This window comes from Pelobates fuscus, chromosome 11 (assembly GCF_036172605.1).
Source record: "Pelobates fuscus isolate aPelFus1 chromosome 11, aPelFus1.pri, whole genome shotgun sequence".
Classification (NCBI taxonomy): Eukaryota; Metazoa; Chordata; class Amphibia; order Anura; family Pelobatidae; genus Pelobates; species Pelobates fuscus.
The window spans coordinates 9,798,297-9,816,527 of NC_086327.1; the positions used below are offsets into that span (position 1 = coordinate 9,798,297).

At 42.0% G+C, this 18,231-nt stretch overlaps 1 protein-coding gene across 2 annotated transcripts in view; it reads left to right on the forward strand.

Moving 5' to 3' along the window:
• Window positions 1-1,829: 1,829 nt before the first annotated feature.
• The window catches only part of ARHGEF19 (Rho guanine nucleotide exchange factor 19), a 48,795-nt gene continuing 32,393 nt past the window's right edge, over window positions 1,830-18,231 (forward strand). For both annotated transcript variants that reach the window (XM_063436704.1, XM_063436705.1), the window contains exon 1: window positions 1,830-2,522. In XM_063436704.1, the coding sequence (XP_063292774.1) occupies window positions 2,518-2,522 (5 nt within the window). In that variant the 5' untranslated portion in view covers window positions 1,830-2,517. The remainder of the gene's footprint in view (window positions 2,523-18,231) is intronic.

Sequence of the window (18,231 nt, forward strand, 5' to 3'; positions counted from 1 at the left end):
GCATGTTTTGATAACAAAAGATTATTATTTACTCTATGAGAAAATACAACATTTTCCCTCAATCCAGTGGGAACAAATACAGAATGTTGAGAGAGTTTATAGTAACATTACAGGCCACAGCTGTGCGTCAGAATTCCAAATGTCAGTTCCGCACAGCTGTATGGTGTGAATATTTAGTTCCATGGACAGAATTTATTGCCTTGCTGAGTATTCCTTCCACAAAATAACAGACGTTGTGTATTTTAAGATTCCTTACAGCATATTAAACATTTTCACCTTTCCTTTGGAATACATCATTAGTATGAAAGGTTTATCTCATTCACAATTTAAAGCAGAAAACCATAAAATGTTCAAATTAGGTTCGACGCATTTCAGAAAAAAGAGCATTGGCGTGGCGCAAAAGACATTTTTACAGATGGGCATGCTCAGTTCCAATACTCTAGGGAAAGATTTAACAAATACACTATAAGGTCCATCAATTGCTTATTTTTGATCATGTGCTAATTTGACCTGTGCGATAAGTGAAACCCAGCGAGGGCTGCCGAGGATATGGGAAGAGAGGACAATGTGCGGGCTCTGTAAGCAGTCTGCTATGTGCTATATATACCGCTGGCCTTCTCTGCTTAGCCTGTGCAGATCTCCATCAGGTCAGCACAGTGATCATGACTAAATCTCTGTGTTTTCATCCCATTCCTCGTCCATTGGCAAGTTCAATGTAAGAGATTAAATTCTCATTCTCCCGGAGGCCGTGGCAGAAACTTGGCTGCTGTATCCACAAGCACTCCACAATGTTGTCCAGTCTCACAAAGAAAGTTAACCCTTCACTTCCTCAGTCACTAGTTATACACATAACTTGGACATGTAAAGTTTCCATGGCCAGGCCCTGGGTTGAAAAAGAAGTGAAGACAAGGCTAGAATTACTGCAATCCCCCCCCCCCCAAATGTTTTGTTGTTACGGGTGCATTAGTAGAATTAGTGTAGAATGACATGATCACTTGTGCTTTTGTCACCAGTTTTAGAAAACGATACAAGATCCCGGCCCCTTTACTGCTGCTAAAAATGCACAGCGCAGACAATAGCTTCCTATAGAGCACCCACTGCAGGGACAGGGAGGGGGCGTCCTACGGAGATTTCAAACAGCAAAAGCATTGTTCGGAATGTGGTAGATATCACACAGAACAACTCTGCAAATCCTCCTTCGACTGCGTTACTCTCATTAAATTATTAATTGACATAACAGGATCGTTTTTGTTTGTTTAAAGATAATTATCCTTTAATTATCCAGGAGATGTCAGAAATTGGCAGCGTACAATTCTGGCACAGACATTCAGATGGCAGAATGTGAGCTGTAATATAAGGTATGAAATGTGATCAGACAGCATGGCATCCTTTACTGCAGCATGGGCGAAGGTGACCGAGCCCATCGTAAATGCATTAATATTCATTAATATTAAAAGTGGGTCTTATACTGTGGAAGGGGGTTCATTTTGGGGGTGGGGCAGTGTTTGTATTTCTGGTGGGATGCAGCTGGCCTTATTCTTGCTGTTTGCCTGTAAAGGCATTCCATGCCTGCCCTTCCACAGATTCCCAATGTGACCCCTTCTTGCCCCCTTTATTGGCAGAGAGTAGCTACAGATTCACAATGCATCACGCCCAGCAATGTAACAGTACACACATTGGTGTCATGAGATGTCCCTATTTCCCAGATGTGCAAGCACAGTCGCCCTGTTATTTTGAGTTGCCAAACCAGTTCTGTGTTTGTTAGAAGAGACATGTCTGCAGGGATTGGGAGAAGGTGGGAGGGGGTGGGGTAGTGTGGCTGGATCTTGGCTGAGACATGTCAGCACAACTCAGGGATCAAGGCATGCCCTCCCTCCTCCTGCACTGTCCCCAGTGTGCAAACAGAAAGGCAGTCACACTCACAGTGTGCACACACAAGGCACACTCGCTCACAAGCTGCACCGGCACAACGCTCAACAGGTGTTAAGATGACATAACTGAGCCAAGAGGGACTGGGGGAAAATTAGGAAAGATTAGGGGATGCCTGGAGCAGTGAGGGGGGGCGAGGGGAGGCAAAAGGACAGATTGAGTGCTGGGGTGCCAAATCTCCCAAAGTTGGACTGAGACTGCAAAGCGATTGAGAGTGAACTGCAGAGAGAAGGGAGGACATGGAGGGGAGGGCGAGAGAATGAAAGAGAGAGTGTTAGAGACATAAACAAAGAAGGGGGGAGGAAGGGAGAGAGCTGGATAAGACAAAAGCGAGAACGTGAAAGGAGTTACATGGATAGAGAGATATCGAGAAGCACCTGCCAGAATACAGAAGAAAGCAGAGGGAAGGACGCAGGAGACAAAGAGTGAGAGCCGGCCGTGGAGGCTGAATGACACACACTGTAGCCAGGCACTAGCTGGAGCGCCGGGGGTAGTCTGTGCGGGGCTGGGGACACAGCAGGGATGCCATGTTATGTCTGGGGACACAGAAGTCACAAGTGGATCAGATGCTGACGGGCAAATCACAAAATGAGGTATTGCTATTCACTTTTACTGTTTAAGCTGGTTTGAAGGTTGGACCCCTGTATTAGGGGCCACAGGTGTCTGGTGGGATTGTGGGTATGAGGGAGGCCCTGCTAGGTATCGCTAGGGGGAATAATTGGATAATATTGTACGTTTGGCTGTGGCCCTGCAGTGCTTACCACTGTACTAGAGCACTTTATTATTTTATAGCCACATGTTGGGGCAGATTTGTGGCCCCATGAATGTTTATGGCAGTTAGCAGTTACAGAGACGGGGGAAGATGGGGCAGTTTGGTTTCAATGAAGCTTTGTCTCACACTATGCGGAGAGGAGCTGGTTCCAGACATACAGCCACCCTCCCCCATGTTAAAAACTGGAATACAAACTTTGCAATAAGAGCAATTAGAGTTTAACAGACTGCTATGTACAGTGTAAGACCTCTAGGACTGGAAGAGGATAATACCTATACATACAGTGTAAGACCTCTAGGACTGGAAGAGGATAATACACATACATACAGTGTAATACCTCTAGGACTGGAAGAGGATATTACACATACATACAGTGTAAGACCTCTAGGACTGGAAGAGGATAATACCTATACATACAGTGTAAGACCTCTAGGACTGGAAGAGGATAATACCTATACATACAGTGTAAGACCTCTAGGACTGGAAGAGGATAATACCTATACATAAAGTGTAAGACCTCTAGGACTGGAATAGGATAATACACATACATACAGTGTAAGACCTCTAGGACTAGAAGAGGATAATACACATACATACAGTGTAATACCTCTAAAACTGGAAGAGGATAATACACATACATACAGTGCAAGACCTCTAGGACTGGGAGAGGATAATACATTTACATATAGCCTATTTATTACTCCTGTAACTGGGAAGGATTGCATTATATATAGATATTGCATACAGTTATTGGAGCCATTATCCAGCTCTTTATGTTTAGTTTTTGTGCAGCAGAAGTTTAAATGCACGTCCTGTACATGTGCTCTTACTTAGTATATATATATATCCTACATATCATACCTATATATCAGTATATATATCAGTATATATATATATATATATATATATATATAAACTATATATTTATTCACCAGTCCACCAATCCTATATATATATATATATATAACCAGTCCTGTATATCTATTAACCAGTCCCGTATATCTATTAACTGGTCCCATAAATGTATTGGTCGGTCCTATATATCTAATAACCAGTGCTATATATCGATTAACAAGGCTTGTAGCTGAATTATGAATTGGTCAGTCCTATGCATCTATTGATCAGTCCTAGATATGTTTTGGTCAGTCCTATGCATCTATTGATCAGTCCTATATATGTTTTGGTCAGTCCTATGCATCTATTGATCAGTCCTATATATGTTTTGGTCAGTCCTATGCATCTATTGACCAGTCCTAGATATATTTTGGCCAGTCCTATATAAGTATTGGCCAGTCCTAGATAAGTATTGGCCAGTCCTAGATGTGTTTTGGCCAGTCCTATATGTCTAGATATGTTTTGGCCAGTCCTATATAAGTATTGGCCAGTCCTAGATATGTTTTGGCCAGTCCTATATGTCTAGATATGTTTTGGCCAGTCCTATATAAGTATTGGCCAGTCCTAGATATGTTTTGGCCAGTCCTATATGTCTAGATATGTTTTGACCAGTCCAGGTGAGGAGGTCTCTGTATATCCAAGTGTTGTAGATACCCAGAGGTGTCTGTATCTCTGTTCCCACTCCCTACCTATAATTACTGTTTGTTTCTGCTTAGGACAGCAGTTTTACTGTATGTACATGTTGGTACATACCATATATATAGTTATAGTGGTGCAGTGTGGACTTGTTTTTAGATAACTCCATTGTGTGGTGATTTATTTGGTGACCCTCAGTTATAAACCTGTATGTGTTGGGTGACCCCCACTCTGTGAATATTTGTATTGGTGACCCCCACTCTGTGAATATTTGTATTGGTGTCCCCCAGTCTGTGAATATTTGTATTGGTGTCTCCCACTCTGTGGATATTTGTATTGGTGACCCCACTCTGTGGATATTTGTATTGGTGTCTCCCACTCTGTGGATATTTGTATTGGTGACCCCACTCTGTGAATATTTGTATTGGTGACCCCACTCTGTGAATATTTGTATTGGTGACACCACTCTGTGAATATTTGTATTGGTGACCCCCACTCTGTGAATATTTGTATTAGTGACCCTCACTCTGTGGATATTTGTATTGGTGACCCCCACTCTGTGAATATGTGTATTGGTGACCCCCACTCTGTATATATTTGTATTGGTGAACCCCACTCTGTGAATTTTTTGTATTGGTGACCCCCACTCAGTGAATATATGTATTAGTGTCTCCCACTCTGTGAATATTTGTATTGGTGACCCCCACTCGGTGAATATTTGTATTGGTGACCCCCACTCAGTGAATATATGTATTAGTGTCTCCCACTCTGTGAATATTTGTATTGGTGACCCTCACTCTGTGGATCCGTATATTGGTGACCCCCACTTTGTGGATCCGTATATTGGTGACCTCCACTCTGTGGATCCGTATATTGGTGACCCCCACTCTGTGGATCCGTATATTGGTGACCTCCACTCTGTGGATCCGTATATTGGTGACCTCCACTCTGTGGATCCGTATATTGGTGACCCCCACTCAGTGAATATATGTATTAATGTCTCCCACTCTGTGAATATTTGTATTGGTGACCCCCACTCGGTGAATATTTGTATTGGTGACCCCCACTCAGTGAATATATGTATTAGTGTCTCCCACTCTGTGAATATTTGTATTGGTGACCCCCACTCGGTGAATATTTGTATTGGTGACCCCCACTCAGTGAATATATGTATTAGTGTCTCCCACTCTGTGAATATTTGTATTGGTGACCCTCACTCTGTGGATCCGTATATTGGTGACCTCCACTCTGTGGATCCGTATATTGGTGACCCCCACTCTGTGGATATTTGCATTGCGTGACCCCCACTCTGTGGATATTTGCATTGCGTGACCCCCACTCTGTGGATATTTGCATTGGTGGTTCCCACTCTAGAGATATTTGCGTGACCCCCACTTTGTGAATATGTGTATTGTGTGACTGCCACTCCATGGATATATATATATTGCCAAAATAGCCGTATGCAATGATACTTTTTTTATTGGACTAACATAATATTTACAATTCAAGCTTTCGAGAGTATTCCTCTTCCTCAGGTCTGAAGCAATACTGATCAATCTGATAGCGTTTAACACTTAAAACAACTGATGTTAAAAAAGGGGAGGGAGGGGTGAGTGGGGTGTCATAAATAGCAGACGATGTGCCTGAAAGTGAAAAGTGCAGGTTGGCTGAGAATAGCCCGAAAAAGTAAATAAACAGAGGAGAGTCAATAAGCTACGGTAGCTAAAAAGGAAGAAAACAGAGCAGGGCATGCAAGTATATTATAGCCGTTTGTTTTTTGTTTTGTTTTTTGTTTTTTTAACTAGTTTATTGACTCTCCTCTGTTTATTTAATTTTTCTGGCTATTCTCAGCCAACCTGCACCTTTCACTTTCAGGCACATCGTCTGCTATTTATGACACCCCCGCCCCCCCGGCACCCTTCCGCCCCTTCTCTAACATCAGTTGTTTAAGTGTTAAACACTATCAGATTGATCAGTATTGCTTCAGACATGAGGAAGAGAGGTATCTCTCGAAAGCTTGTATTGGAAATATTATGTTAGTCCAATAAAAAAAGGTATCATTGCATACTGCTATTTTGGCATATATATGTAAAGGATGACTTCCAATATGGTGGTTATATATATTGGGAGAACACCCACTCTGCAGATATATGTATAGGGTGACCCTCCCACTCTGTAGATATATTTATATCTATATATTGATATATAAGTATAGGTTTATCCCTACCTGGGTCCTGGGTCACATAATATGGATCTGTCATACTCTCCTCAGCTTTTTTGATATCCCCTCATTGGGTCGTCCCTCTGATAACATTATAGCCCCTTCTCTATCCCCTCCACCTCAAGCAAAATTATCTCCAGGGAGCTTCCTCAAACATGTCATTGAGAGGGAAAGGCAGGGATTATATCATTTTAACCCAACCCTGTTCCCAACACATCTTAAATGGACAAGTTGTCCGGGTTTTAGGGCACCATGTATAATAAACTGTTTTCCATTCACATGGAGGTATGACTGGGGTTACATTCCTTCGAAATTCTGCATCAAAGATAAAATGACACCTGAAGCCTCTAATTCCTCCACGGGTTAGGAAGGGAAGATACAGACACATTTAAAGGATTACTGGTTCCTTCTCCTCATTAAACAGCGCCCATTAATGGGATATAATTGGTTTGATTTGATCTATTTTAAATCAAACAGCATTTGAATTCCTAATTTAAACACATAACTAAATGGCAGATTACAAAATGAATGGAACAAAAACAAGTTCAGAACAGACAGAGCTAGTTGTAAGTTACAGTTATGTATGTGTAAATATTGACATGTTCCACCAGAATGTAACAAAACACAAAATTCTCCTTGTCTGCTGGGGGAGACGGACTCGTCCTACTCTTAGCACTTCCTTTCAGGGAAGAAATAACAGAAGTGAGCATGCCACCAAACAATAGTTTCCCAGCCTTTGGAGTAACAGAAATGAATATTTCTAATTCTGAGAAAAATATTTATTTTATTATGGTTGATTGCCTCTTTCCCATCTTTCCTGTGACCTCGGTATGAAGCTAGGAAACATGGGTAACTTGACTGCTAACCTCAGGCTAGCCTTATTTGTCAGTCATTTTACAGCAGTGGAATAAAACCACAATTCTCGTTGTGTTGCTAGGATGTAAAATAATCCTGATAACTTGAGAATAGGAAAACACAAACCATAAAGACAGATGTTGACAAAATTATATTATTAGTTCAAAAAGAACATCACGGTAGATCCACTTTCAAACTACTCATCAAAGTATTTCAGCTTCTCTGCTAATCTTGGCCCTACGATGTTGCTGTGGCATACTTTCTCTGCGGCCCTCTTTTCACTACTAGAAGACACCAGTGTTGGCGTGTAAGGGGGAATCTGAGAGATGGCCCTGCCTTGTGACTCTATGAGTCAGTAAAACTCCTCTGTGTATGTATAATGTATAATGACCGCGTTCCCAGAATACTGCTGCATGCCGTACCAGTGCTGGGCCTGTCTGAAAGATCCCAACCTGCTTCTATTTAGGAGTGTTGGTTTTATTTTTTCACCTCGGTGTTAGCCTTGTGAATATGTAAATAGATTTCTGTGTCACGTAACGTTCATCCTGCATTTACGGTCTGGATCAAATCACATTGTCTGCATCAGTGTAAGGAACCCAGCTGTAAGCTCAGAGAGCTTCAGGGACCTATCGGATACAAACTTCCAAATAAAAAGTAACATTTACGTTTTAATTCTTGACTTTTTAAAACTAATTCAACTGTATTTCATACATTTTAACAAAAAAACAAAAAAACTTATATTACCAAGCTCTCTAGCTGAAAATATATTTCCCATTATGCACCTTGACTGGCTGCACACTGCCAGATGTAAGTTACAGGTGGTGGAGTGCACAGTGCCAGATGTAAGTTACAGGTGGTGGAGTGCACAGTGCCAGATGTAGGTTACAGGTGGTGAAGTGCACAGTGCCAGATGTAGGTTACAGGTGGTGGAGTGCACAGTGCCAGTTGTAGGTTACAGGTGGTGGAGTGCACAGTGCCAGATGTAGGTTACAGGTGGAGTGCACAGTGCCAGATGTAGGTTACAGGTGGTGGAGTGCACAGTGCCAGATGTAGGTTACAGGTGGTGGAGTGCACAGTGCCAGATGTAGGTTACAGGTGGAGTGCACAGTGCCAGATGTAAGTTACAGGTGGTGGAGTGCACAGTGCCAGATGTAGGTTACATGTGGTGGAGTGCACAGTGCCAGATGTAGGTTACAGGTGGTGGAGTGCACAGTGCCAGATGTAGGTTACAGGTGGTGGAGTGCACAGTGCCAGATGTAGGTTACAGGTGGTGGAGTGCACAGTGCCAGATGTAGGTTACAGGTGGTGGAGTGCACAGTGCCAGATGTAGGTTACAGGTGGTGGAGTGCACAGTGCCAGATGTAGGTTACAGGTGGTGGAGTCAGATGAGAGGTGTTCATACTTTCTACTAGAATTATAAGTTTCACAGCAACTAGGGTAATTAATATCAATTAGTGAGAAGTGCAGTAAAATCAATATATCACACACAGCTTGGGTAAGTAAAGTTATGGCTTTCATTACGATATACTCCCTGTGACCTTAATGGCCCACTCAGTACAAACAGAAGCCAATATACGTTACACAGACTGGGGGGCACATTGGAGACGAGATAGAATATTAAAACATGGAATGAGAAAAGATCCAAATGAACCAGCACTTCCACTACCAACACACTCACATTACTAATGTTAGTTCTGTGCATATTGGATAGCACTGATAGGCTGGGCGAGTGACTGACTGCATGTCTACACCTGTGATTTCAGGTGCATGAAGCAAGAAAGACATCTCTATAATCTTCATTCCAGTGACAGAGCAAATCGAAGCAACTCAAGATTGCAAACTTTAAAAACTGTGTTTTAATTCTGTTTTAAATGAGAGATTTTACTTGAAGATCGTTTTAGCAGATTTTTCATTTACCTCTTGATGTCAAGGGGTGAGACAAATCACATTATCATCGGTCTCAGCAATGGTATAGTGTAAATCATAGCAATGAATTGTTACAGAATGTTGAAATTTATCTCTAGATATTTTTTTTTCTCATGACTAATAAAATAGCTGTTTTTTTAATGTACCGGTAATACTTTTTTCCAATTCTGCAACTTTTGCTTATTTTTTTAAGCCTACTTGGATACGATATTTGGAGTTCCTGTGGAACTCGCTTCCCTCCTCCGTTAGATGCTCACCCAGTTTCCACTTCTTCATAAAAGCGTATCAATTAAACTCTTAATAGCTCCCAACTGATTCCTCTTCTGCAACTGTCACTAGTCTAATACTATCCTTACCTTTTGTGTCACTATACCCCACTCCCTCTAGCATGTAAGCTCATTGAGCGGGGCCCTCAACCCTCTGTTCCTGTGTGTCCAACTTGTCTGGTTACAACTACATGTCTGTTCGTCCACCCATTGTAAAGCGCTGCGGAATTTGACGGCGCTCTATAAATATCATAATAATAATATAGACTCACCAGTTTTGGGACATAGGACCAATAGAGAGGTCAGAGGTGGCCTCTGCAAACAGTGGGATATTTTTTTTATAATAACATTTAATTTGGTTGCTTGGACATAGGACAATGTCAGTAGTATAAAACTGGTACAAAAATTACAAATAGCATAAGGAAAGCATTCATTTTTGTTGAGGGCTGGTAAAATACATCTTTAACTATTTAAATTTTTCAGTGTAGTAGTTATGGTGCCGTGGCACTATCCCTGACTTAATATCAAATCGTTCAGGGTCGGTTTGATAAAAACCACAGCTCTTCCTAGAGATCCCTCCCACCTCAAATGCATAATTTACTTTTACGTATTATCAACATAAACTTAGTCCAATCAGGATGCGTTTGATTGGCTGAAAGTATTCGACTGGGTTTTCCCAGCTCTCTCCGCCAATCAATGTCATGCACTCAGAACAAAATTTACTTAGATAACACATAACTGGTAATTTCGCACTATCAACGTGGCTAAGCGGGGTGCTTTCTCTGAAAACCATTTCTACACAGTTTGACATCAGACAAGTAGGTTACACTAGGGCACTGTAAGCAACGTAATCACTATGGAGAGCACTTAGGGTGCTAAATTGTGCATGGTGGCTCACTCTACAATCATAACTGCACATATATAATCAATGGTAAAAACAGTAGATATGCTGTGTTAACATTTTTATTGATGAGTGAGCAGCTTTGAAAACATTTCGTAATTTTAATATCCATTTAGCGGCTGAGAACAGAGAGAACCTTGAACTCTAAGGCATTGTACCTGAGAAATGAGAAGTTAGACAACAAAGGAAGATACAGTCTAGCTCTCTGCTTGTTTTATGGTGGGGAAGGCGATAGAGAGCTTTTAGTTAATAATTAATCTCCAGCAACCAAACACAACCAAAACAGTACACCACTATGCCATAAAGCTGGCATGGACACTTTTGGCAATACTGATGTCTTTGGACTCCCATTTAATATAATGCTCAGCCAGACAACACGCAGAGCCAAGCCATGGCCATTAATGCTGCAAAGCAATGCTCACAGTTCAGTTCAGATTTAAGGGGAAACAACGTTTTTCAATCAACTTTTAATCTAATTCCTGCTCTGCCTGTGTAATAATGCTCATTAAGTGCCTTTCAGCTGCTCATTTTATCTGTAAAATCATTATCTGGCCATAAACCTGTCGTCTTATTGATTACTCTATAATTGATTTTGCAATAAAAACAGTCCTGAGGCCTACCTGTTGAGTTACATTAACATGATTAATTTAATAAAATGGAAAAAAATAAAAAATATATATATTAACAAATGCTTAAATGTGTAATTCCCTGGTAAACTTTCAATAATCCAGTTTAGTGCACATTTGAAAAGCACTCAATTGTAATAAAAAAAAAACCAAAAAACAGTGTCCATATGTCAGGGAGGGGGATGACATAAAATAAGACAAATATACACTACGGCGCCTTCTGAAATAGGAAACCCGCACGGAGTGTGAGCATTAATTGCCGTTATCATCTCAAGGAAAGAGAACCCAAGATGGTCCCATGTCGCCAAATTAAGACACGTACAGTGGAACTGTGAATTGGATCTTCAGTGATAGAGAGGCTGAATTTGTCGTGTCTGGGGCCTACGAGGAAGAGGTCCGATAAACATAATATAAATCTCAGACTGCTGCATCCCAGGAAAGCTGGAGGAAACCATTTTCCTGTGCTCTCTCTGCATTTTTCGAGCAGGAGGAGCATATAAAACACAAAAGAACTGAGCACTGGAAAGGTCCTGTGCTATTTAACTGAAGCCCCCTGCTCAGAATAATGTAACATTGACTTACCAATTAGTAACTGTATCGTTACAGTTCTAACTTATTCATTCACAAAACAACATTAACCCATTCGCTACCAAGCACGTTGTGATTAAAAAAATATTAGCATAATGTGTATTTGAAGCAAGGGATGTGTAGAATATTGCATATTCTACAGGATGCATAGCTAGCATATAAGCACATTAACAGCATATACATAACATATCCATTTAGTGTATAGATTGCTTCACAGGCAAACTTTAAATTATGTAAAATTTAAAGGAACACTATAGCGTCAGGAACCTGAACATGTATTCCTGACCCTGTAGTGTTAAAAACACTATCTAGCCCCCCTGGGCTCTCCCTCCCCCCTAAATATAGTAAAATCTTACCTTTATTCCAGTCTTTATTCTGCTGGCTCTGCCTCTGATCTGCCTCCTTGGCTGACATTATCAGAAGTGATAATCTCAACCAAACACAACTCTTACCGGTAGGAAAGAATTGGATTGGCTGAAATTGTCAATTCTGATGATCTCAGCCAAGGAGGCAGGCTGGGGGCGGAGCCAAATGCCACCCTGTCCAAGCAGCATCTCCTCGTGGAGATGCATTGAATCAATACATCTCTATGGGGGAAGTTCAGTGTCTCTATGCAGAGGGTAGGGACACTGAATGTTGCAGCACTGCCCCAGGAAGCAACTCAAGTAGCCATCTAAAGAGTGACCACTGAAAGGAGTCCCTAGGCTGTAATGTAAACACTGCATTTTATCTGAAAAGACAATGTTTACTGTAAAATGCCTGAAGGGAATGATTCTACTCACCAGAACAAATACTGTTCTGAAGCTACAGAAACTGTAGTTGTGAATATAGTGTCTATTTAAATTATGTCAATTTACACAATTTTTTGTTTTTCACTTATTCTTTCATCCTTCATAAAATATTCGGGAAATTAACAACTTTAGACAGTATACGGTGTCTGTTTATGTGACAAAAATAAATAATAAATAGGTGATCAATTACCTTGTTTATAGGAATTTGCAAGGACCCTGTAAGCATTACTAGCCGTGAAACAGAACGCAAATGTCCACATAGAGTAAATATAGTTAGATAACATATTTCTGAAATAAAGGTATACAAAACTTCTATACCAAACTTTATTTTTTTTTGTAAATCTCTTTTTTATTGAGGCATAAATTCGCGTGGGTACAGAATGTAGAAAGGGAGACAATAAAGTATCAAACAATTCGGGGGTAATACAATGCAAGACATATTATCTCTAAACGGTGTTAGCCTCATTTTATGTGTATAATAATAAAGTTACGTCAGATAGTTATACAGTTGCAGGATATTGAAATACACGTTAAACTTATTAATAGAGTAAAGCATGGGTATAAACCCGCTGGAAGGTTACGCCAGGCCTAATGACAGGAGTGTCTCAAGAATCGTTATAAGGATATCTGTCCAAGCCCAAAATTGGTTCAAAATAGATGGTATCAGAGCGACATGCAGGGTGATAACAGTGGTATTAATACATTAAGCCCTTATTCTTAAAGAAAAACACGCTTGGTTGGTCTAGTACTTAGGGTCAGCAACCGAGTTAGGGTAAGGGGTGCCTAGATCCGTACAATTTAGGAACATGTTGCGATCAGGTTATCGATTAATAGTAATCTGCATTAAGTTATCAAGATAACGTTTGCATTTATGATAAACAGGTAAAACAGCGTGCAGTGCAAGTTCCGTGTAGGTTAAGATTAATGAATACATTAATAGGCTAGTCTAACTTGTGTACAGTAGCATCGGCTGAATACTACCAACGATCCGCTACGCGGGTGAGTCCTTAAGCTGTTAAGTGACAGGGTGCCAGGTGTGTGCCCAGAGTCTCGTGTTTATCCGTTGCTTGTGATCCGCTGACCCGGATCCCCGCTGTGGTTACTTCTGCTTCCGAGAGCCGCTTGTCTTCCGCCTGAGGCCTTAATAGGCACTCGTGCCTTTTCGCCATTGGACCCATCTTCAGGACCGTGGGCCCAGGGTTCCGCCGGGCCCTAGCTTCTCCCTGGGTGTATGGCAGGCTGTGGGGTGGGGTACCTCCCAGTGAGCGCCCAGCTCAGATGAAGAGAGAGCGGGCTTCTCGGAAGTGGGATTCACATGTGTGATGGTCGTTGGGGTCCATACTTCAGGGTATCTCTGGGTGTTTGGGCCTTTACCTGGTAGTGCTCTAGGTGCCAGGGTGGATGGTGGCTGCTCGTCGTCTGTAGTTTGAGAGTGCAGGTCTAGCGCACGTGGCCTCCGCCATCTTGCGTGCGGGTCTCGGGCTGCATGTCGGAGTTTGTACAATGAGCTGGTAAGCGTGGCCCGGCGTGGTTTGGACCGGGATCACCCCCCCGGTCCATAGGGGGGGGAACAGGACCTGGTCCGCCGGCTTTCCTCGCATGTCGGGCTCCATCGGGCAGGATAGCGTTGCGGCGGCCGTCCGCTTCACTCACCGCCAGCATAGGTCCCGCCCGTAGCAGCGGGCCCCATCCTCCGAGGGACTAATACTTCAGGAGCGAGCCTCTCCTCGGCTCAGGCAGCCCATTTACAACGAGGGACGCAGTCTTTGCCGGTGTAAGTCACGATTAGTAGGCTATTTGTGCCTCATTTTGCAGGAGCCGAGCCGTCCTGCGACCGCTCGGCTCGGCGGCCCGGCCCCGCCCCCCTATACCAAACTTTATTAACCTCTTGTCACCAGTTCACACACACTCATCCCTAGCTTCCTGGTGCCTTGTTATGACATCATATATGATTTGGACCCCATCCCATTAGTCTCCTTTTATTGTGTCAGCCCATTTGTCGCTTTTTGATGTATACACACTTTTGACATCACATTCACTACCCAGTATAGGGTATATATACTTCCTGGTTGTCCTTGTTTCCTTGCCCTGTCGTGGTTTTTGCTATCTCAGAGTGTGTTTTTACAGTGTATTGGATTTCCTGTTTTCTGACATCGTCTTGTTTGACTGTTCTTGCTCTCTGTTATCCTGATCTTGGCCTGGCTATGGATTGCGTGTAATCCTGACCTCTGCTTGTCTCTTGTTTATTCTGTCTGCCTGCAGGCATTTCATATGTCTGTCTCAGGTACTAACCCAGCCACTTTAAGGACCGGTACATGTACCTTTACAGTTTTCTTTAGGTTTGCTTGTTTTCCTGACACCTCTGGACTATTACTGTAGTGCTGACAGTGAATTGGTAGAGTCCATTCATCCCTCCCCAATCTCTGACTGTAGAAATTATATAACCAATTGAAACTTCCTGTATTGCTTGAAAGCAGGGGGTGAGCAGAAATTTTCAGTACATTTACAGCCATTACATTAGTGCCTTTAGCAGAGAAATGAATTCCTCTACATGCTGGTTATCATTTTTGGAGTATAAATAAGGGGGAGTGGGGTTTTATGTATTACCGGTACATTTCATACTGCATGAAAATAATACACAATTTGGGTGTTGAAGGGGTTAATGAATTCAATTAATAATGAAGGGGTTTGTGGAGTTTGACAATCAACTTTAAGAAACACTTTGCCCCCAAATCGTCAAATTGGAACATATTTCAGTTTCGGTTGTTTTGTGAATGACCTCCTAGATTTGGTACAAACCGTGATCATGAAACCTAAAACAAATATTACATTTAATTTTTCCAGCACGTTAAGACGGTTGACATGACTGATTGATATTTCCTGATACTGCACCCTTTTATTATAGAAAGTAGCAGGCATTTTACTAAGAATATTACATCCTGAAGGTTTTGCAAGAGGAGCTGTTCAATACGTGGGGCATCGCCATGGAAACCAATGGAATGTTCTTGCTGATTGTTCTTTTTTTTAGAACTTTACCCCAGAATTGTTCTTTATAAATGGCCTCACTGTCTAAATGTAAATGTGAAATATATATTTCATTTAAAATCTGACATGTAGAAGTTCTATCGAAAGGCCTTTATGTAAATGTCTAGATAGAATTTGGGTTTGCGGAAAGACCCAATAGATCAAAAAACTAAAATCTAAAAAGGAGCAAGGAAGGCAGGGGGTTTACAGAGTCAAAATGTTCCCATGAAGACAAGCACAGCTCATCGTAAGGATGTTTAAATCAAGAAGCTATGTCCCGCCATATTGGCTTCAGCTTTTTATAAACCTGTTCTGTCTGCACAACACAGCACACTGTCCCCCAGGATATAAGACCGCAGTTTATGGAAAGCAAGCTGTGCACAGAGAGATATTATATGTATACAGTTCTGTATTGACCCATTGGTTTCATTTCTTTACACACTGTCACTATAACACTCACTGGACTATCCCTGACTGTACCATTATCAGTGATTACATGCCCTCGTGGTATCCCTGACTGTACCGTTATCAGTGATTATATACCCTTGTGGTATCCCTGACTGTACCGGTATCAGTGATTATATACCGTCAGGTATCCCTGAGTATACCGTTATCTGTGATTATATACCCTCGTGCTATCCCTGACTGTACCATTATCAGTGATTATATGCCCTCGTGGTATCCCTGGCTGTACCGTTTTCAGTGATTGCCCTCGTGTTATCCCTGGCTGTACCATTTTTAGTGATTATATGCCCTCGTGGTATCCCTGACTGTACCCTTATCAGTGATTATATGCCCTCATGGTATCCCTTACTGTACCGTTTTCATTGATTATATACCCTCGTGGTATCCCTGACTGTACCGTTATCAGTTATTATATACCGTCAGGTTTCCCTGAGTATACCGTTATCAGTGATTATATACCCTCATGGTATCCCTGACTGTACCATTATCAGTGATTATATGCCCTTGTGGTAACCTTGGCTGTACCGTTATCACTGATTATATGCCCTTGTGGTATCCCTGACTGTACCGGTATCAGTGATTATATACCGTCAGGTATCCCTGAGTATACCGTTATCTGTGATTATATACCCTCGTGCTATCCCTGACTGTACCATTATCAGTGATTATATGCCCTCGTGGTATCCCTGGCTGTACCGTTTTCAGTGATTGCCCTCGTGTTATCCCTGGCTGTACCATTTTTAGTGATTATATGCCCTCGTGGTATCCCTGACTGTACCCTTATCAGTGATTATATGCCCTCATGGTATCCCTTACTGTACCGTTTTCATTGATTATATACCCTCGTGGTATCCCTGACTGTACCGTTATCAGTTATTATATACCGTCAGGTTTCCCTGAGTATACCGTTATCAGTGATTATATACCCTCATGGTATCCCTGACTGTACCATTATCAGTGATTATATGCCCTTGTGGTAACCTTGGCTGTACCGTTATCACTGATTATATGCCCTTGTGGTATCCCTGGCTGTACCGTTATCAGTGGCTGCCCTCGTGTTATCCCTGGCTGTACCGTTATCAATGATTATATGCCCTTGTGGTAACCTTGGCTGTACCGTTATTAGTGATTATATGCCCTCGTGGTATCCCTGGCTGTACCGTTATCAGTGATTTCCCTCGTGTTATCCCTGGCTGTACCATTATCAGTGATTATATGCCCTCGTGGTATCCCCGACTGTACCGTTATCAGTGATTATATGCCCTCGTGGTATCCCTTACTGTACCATTTTCATTAATTGTAACCCCTCGTGGTATCCCTGACTGTACCGTTATCAGTGATTATATACCGTCAGGTATCCCCGAGTATACCGTTATCAGTGATTATATACCCTCGTGGTATCCCTGACTGTACCATTATCAGTGATTATATGCCCCTGTGGTAACCCTGGCTGTACCGTTATCAGTGATTATATGTCCTCGTGGTATCCCTGGCTGTACCGTTATCAGTGATTGCCCTCGTGTTATCCCTGGCTGTACCGTTATCAGTGATTATATGCCCTTGTGGTATCCCTGACTGTACCGTTATCAGTGATTATATGCCCTTGTGGTAACCCTGGCTGTACCGTTATCAGTGAGTATATGCCCTTGTGGTATCCCTGGCTGTACCGTTATCAGTGATTACATGCCCTCGTGTTATCCCTGGCTGTACCGTTATCAGTGATTACATGCCCTCGTGTTATCCCTGACTGTACCGTTATCAGTTATTGCCCTCTTGTTATCCTTGTGTTATCAGTGATTACATACCCTCGTGTTATCCCTGGCTGTACCATTATCCGTGATTGCCCTTGTGTTATCCCTGGCTGTACCATTATCAGTGATTGCCCTTGTGTTATCCCTGGCTGTACCGTTATCAGTGATTACATGCCCTCGTGGTATTCCTGGGATTGTTATTATTGTATTCTTGGCTGGTCCATTATCTGTGAATGTCTGCCCTCTTTATATTTTTGGCTGTAGCTTACACAGATGCCAGGACTCTAAAAATACATTAATTGCTGTAAGCCTGTAAGACTAGCCTGTTCACATTTCACTGATTGCTCTAAAGTCACAGCGATGCCATAAATTACTGTATTTGATATAATTCCATTTATCAGAGGCTGCCCACATTTTTATATTTGTATTTCTTATTGTGCCAGGGGATGTAGGGGATCCATAGCACTGTGGAAGGTAGTTGGCTACGTTCATTACATAAAACGATATATAAGGTTATTCTCTAGAGTGAATTGTGAGAAATTCTGTATTTCAAATTTTCAGCCACTATAGTGAAACTTGAAAAACT